This window comes from Rutidosis leptorrhynchoides, chromosome 3 (genome assembly GCF_046630445.1).
Source record: "Rutidosis leptorrhynchoides isolate AG116_Rl617_1_P2 chromosome 3, CSIRO_AGI_Rlap_v1, whole genome shotgun sequence".
Lineage (NCBI taxonomy): Eukaryota > Viridiplantae > Streptophyta > Magnoliopsida > Asterales > Asteraceae > Rutidosis > Rutidosis leptorrhynchoides.
In genome coordinates, this window is record NC_092335.1 from 135915411 (window position 1) to 135920096 (window position 4686).

General features: G+C 37.7%; 1 protein-coding gene across 1 annotated transcript; it reads right to left on the reverse strand.

The window, feature by feature from the left end:
* Positions 1-2440: 2440 nt before the first annotated feature.
* LOC139900415 (kirola-like) lies at positions 2441-3081 on the reverse strand. Its single transcript, XM_071883186.1, has 2 exons — positions 2895-3081; positions 2441-2709 (listed from the first exon to the last, which is right to left on the reverse strand). Exons 1-2 carry the CDS (start codon positions 3079-3081, stop codon positions 2441-2443), a joined length of 456 nt encoding a protein of 151 aa, XP_071739287.1.
* Between the last annotated feature and the right edge of the window lie 1605 nt (positions 3082-4686).

The window sequence follows — 4686 nt, forward strand, 5'->3', positions numbered from 1 at the left end:
GTGCGTACGCCACACCACCAAAAGTGTAAGCAGCTCCGTGAAACAATTTTATTTTCACAATGCCAACACCCTCAACATCACATGTTGAACCATCACCTAAAGTCAGCACCCCCGCTTTCTTTAATATTAACTTATCAAAATAAGCTTTCTTGGAACACACATGCATCGTACAACCAGAATCTAAAATCCATTCATCTTGAGCAGAAGTAGAACCTTTGGAGACTGTGAGAACATCTCCTAAATTAACCGACTCATTAACTGCTACTGCAGCTGATGAACCCCCAGATTTATCTTCACCATTCTTCCAGAGTGGACAATCCTTCTTGTAATGACCCCACTCTTGACATTTGAAGCACTGGACACCCTTCACACCGTCTCTTGATCTGAACCTACTTTTATTACCAGATCTCTTTTCGGCAAACCTTCCCTTTCCATGACCAACTATAGCAAACTCATGCTCATAACGGCCATCAGATCTTTGTCTCTTATCCTGAGATAAAAGTGCCGGTACTACCTCCTCCATCTTTACAGTAGCCTTTCCGTAAAGAACAGTAGTAGCCAAAGTATCATACGAACTAGGAAGAGAGGTAAGAAGAATAAGGGCTTTATCTTCTTCCTCAATATTAACCTCAACTTTTGCAAGTTGATCCACGAGACCATTAAACACGTTCATGTGTTCAATGATATTCCCGCCATCCTCCATCTTCAACCGATAAAGATCACGCTTCAAGTTTAGCTTTGTGGTCATATTCTTCCCGAGATATAACTTCTCGAGGGCCACCCACAACCCTGTCGCGGTTGTCTCGCCACTGACATTATTAATGATCTTATCACTGATGGAAAGGCGAATGGTACTGACACATCTTTCCTCGATGTCATTCCAATCGTCATCCGTCATCTTTTCTGGCTTGCCGTCCTTTTTACCCTTTAACGGCTTTGCCAAGCCCTGCTGAACCAGGACATCCTTTACCCTTGCTTGCCACAAGGTGAAATTCCTGGTTCCATCAAATGGCTCCACCTTAAACTGCATACCGCTATTTCCCGCCATCTCAAACCAAAAAACTATCCGATAAACCTGGATACGCTCTGATACCACTTGTTATGACAACTTGCCTAGCACACCCACACCAGCGGAAGCGAGGATATAATTTGTTTGAGACAAACTTGCGAGGAATAATAGAAAGCAAATAAAGTAACTGATAACACGACGATTTAACGTGGTTCGGCAAAACCCTGCCTACATCCACCCCAAGAGTCTCCTTTATTCTTATAATATAAAAGAACCCGGTACAAGAAAAAAGTACAGTATGAGTTAAACCCAAACCCAAGCCCCTTAGATTTTAGTATAAAATCTAAGTTTCTCGTACACTCTTTTACACTCCTTACAAGAATAAAACTCTCGACCTCACAAAGAAACACACTCCGTTGATATTATCGATCAACTATGTTTTTTTTAGTTTTGTGATGATTTTCTGCTGAATGCATGGCCATCTATTTATACATGAAGATGCATACACTTGCAATCATTCCCATCCACTTATTTCATCATGTGAAAAGTAGCAACAATCCAAGACCACATGCTACCTTTTACCATCTGACTTCACATCATTCCAAATGTGAAAGTAACTAGCTTGCCATGCTTGCCTTATTTGACTTTGTAACACGTATGCAACAATATCTTCAATCTTCAATAATAGTGGCTAACGCTATTTAGAAATAGAGACCCACATGCATTCCATGCATATTAACATTTTCAACTTAATGTTTGTCAACTTTGGACACAATTGTCCAACAGAAAATTATGCAGAGAAATTGATGAAGTTTTGTAGGGAATAATAAAAAGAGGAAAACTAGGAGAATGTGGGTAATTGACGGGTTAATTAGTGAGTAATGGATTAGCATTCCCCCTATTTTACGGGTTAATGGGGATTAACTACTTTAAGGTAATCATCATTCCCGTAATAAATAACCAGGCAACTATAATTATTATCATTCCCATTAATTAGACTTCATAACCCCCAACCAATGATGAACTATATACATGTAAGTAACATACAACGAACGACTAGTTGTTGCGGCTCTCCGCTCAGGGCTTCTTGATGGTAGGCAATTGCCATAATCTTTCACGACACTATGAAAACAATGGTTCCGACACAAAACTATCATAAATTTTTTATCATATGCTATATTCATGATAGAGTTGCATTTTGCTCTGTGTGTTCCTTTGTATTGTATCACATATTTCCAATAGATGAATTTGTTAACAATACATTAAAAAGCTTTAACTACTTACACAACAATGAAGGCATATCTGCCTCTTATTTTTCAAGATCACCATTTTTCTTTTTATTCTTTCAAACAACAGCAAAACACACACATTAAGCAAACTATAAAATCCCTCCATTTTTACTCTTCGATTAGAATTTGCAGAAGTACTTATTTAGTGTTTGCCATGAGCATCCACATCTTTGATAAGATCGCAAACATAGTCCATCAAAGAAGTTGGATACGGTACACTTGTGTCTGGCCTCTCAAACTCAAAAGTCCATGTAGCCACTTGTTTTTCCCCCTTTTGTTCAACATGCAATGTGGCCTTGAACGTCTTGTATAGCTCGTCTACAAGCTCCCCTCCGATTGCCTTCAAAACAATAGTATGGTTTTCTTCATTCACTGCTTCGATTATCTGTTTCGAAAACTTCTTCTTTCCCTCTTTATTCCAAGCGTACATACAAATCACATGATTAATTACATCATTAACAGATATATGTCACATAGATAGTTATGAAAATAGAACCCATATTATTTCTTTAAACTTAAACAAGTGTTTTCAAACGTTGTATTTAGCTTAAATAAGTGATGATGATAAACAATGTGCATAAATTATGTACGTGTACCATGAGTGTAATGCCAAGTAATGACAGATCCAACGTCTCCCCTTTCGCCCTCATGCAACTCACAATCGTGAATCTTTTCAGGCGCTATCGCCGCAATTTCATGGGGTTTGTGCCTAAACAAATCATGAAAAACATTCCCTGCCTTACTGACCTCTACATAACCAATTAGCTTTCCCGATAGAGCCATTCGATAACTATTCAATTAAACCAACTTAATTTGTTAGTAAAGAGAATTGGTGAATTGATATGTGAAGCATATGGGAGATAGTGTTGGCCTTAAATAGATACTTTGAATGATTGAAAATTATTTAAAAAAATTATTAGTAGCTTACTAACTGCTTTGAATAAAAGATAATAAAAAACTTCATCATGATCATCATCAGGATTCAAGTATGGTCGATGGCCCGATCTATTAATACATGAAGATAGCCTAAATAAATTATATCATAAATTTTATAGTTGAAGCCCATGAGCTGAAACAAATGCTGAAATTAATGCTGGAAACACAGTTGTTGGAATTATTTTTAAAATATGTTCTTCTTACGCAAACAAAAAGAAAGAAAAATGTAAAATCGAGCCTAGTTGTTTAGTTCCATTCTAATCCAATATAACCGCAATTTCATCTATTTTGTTGTCCTCCAATGTAAGGATCGATGTAAAGTTAATATCCCTTAAGCCATAATCCCTTAAGCCATGCTCTGTAAACACAATCAAGCAGAGGTTGAAGAAAGCAGTAACCATAACATGATTCTCTTTTATTTTATTGCGCCAATTGATTCGCTTTATTTTTATTTCGTTAACTTTAAATCACCGATTATGATGTAAGTTAATATACTGACCACATTATGATTCGGACTCAATTTGACAAGGGAATAAAATAATTATGAACGGATAATGACTCGGAGTTTCAATCTAATTACATGCTTGATTTTTACAAAGAAAAAGAGATCGTTTTGGAAACCTCATGTCTTTATACACCAGAACAAAACGGTGTAGTGGAACGGAAATATAGACAGCTAATGAGTTGAGCCCTTCGTTCTGGAGCCACATTCCCAATAGAATTCTTAGGGAATTTTTTTTTAGAACGGCAATTTTGGCATCGAATCCTCTCATTTGCCACCCACACATTCGTTAGGAAGAAACTTCAAGCATCCATCGCGCAAGGCGTACATGGAATGCTTTAGAATAACTACTTGATCCTCACAGAGTGAAAGATACCAGAGGCACAACCTTGGAGAAAACTCTCCCCTAGGATTTGAACCTGCACCTATTTTTTCAAGGATACGGGTCCGAAACTAACTGAGGCTTTTTAGCACTCAACCAATAGTTCGGTGGTTGAATTCTTGGGGGATTATGTACTACTCACTGCGACTTATGTTATAACAAACTCCCTAGTTGGACTTTAGACCATAAAAAATGTTGGATAGTTGCAAAGAAGATCAAAACAAGAAATTGTCGAGTTCTGGTATCGGGTTTGAGTGAGGTTTGTCGCAAAACGCGACACGACTAGAAAGTGATAAAGTGCACTGAAACGAGACAAATGTGGCAGAAGTGGGTGTCAGAAGTTGTCGCGTTCTGAACCACTTTGTCACGTTCTGATACAGATTGTCGCGGAACGCGACCAAGTATCGCAAAACACGACAGTGTGCGTAGCCAGCAAGTTATTCGATTTGTTTCCTAATTTTGATTAGCACTATAAATATACATATTGTAATCTGTAACCCTAAGCACGAAAAATCAATAAAAAAGCTCTCTAGTTGACCGTGGATTAAAGCAATCACACCGATTGCAT

Coding starts and splice junctions, on each gene's coding strand:
- LOC139900415 (XM_071883186.1), bottom strand. CDS start 3,081: ATGGCTCTATCGGGAAAGCTAATTGGTTATGTAGAGGTCAGTAAGGCA. Junction 2,710..2,894: donor TACTTGGCATTACACTCATG/GTACACGTACAT, acceptor CTTGGAATAAAG/AGGGAAAGAAGAAGTTTTCG.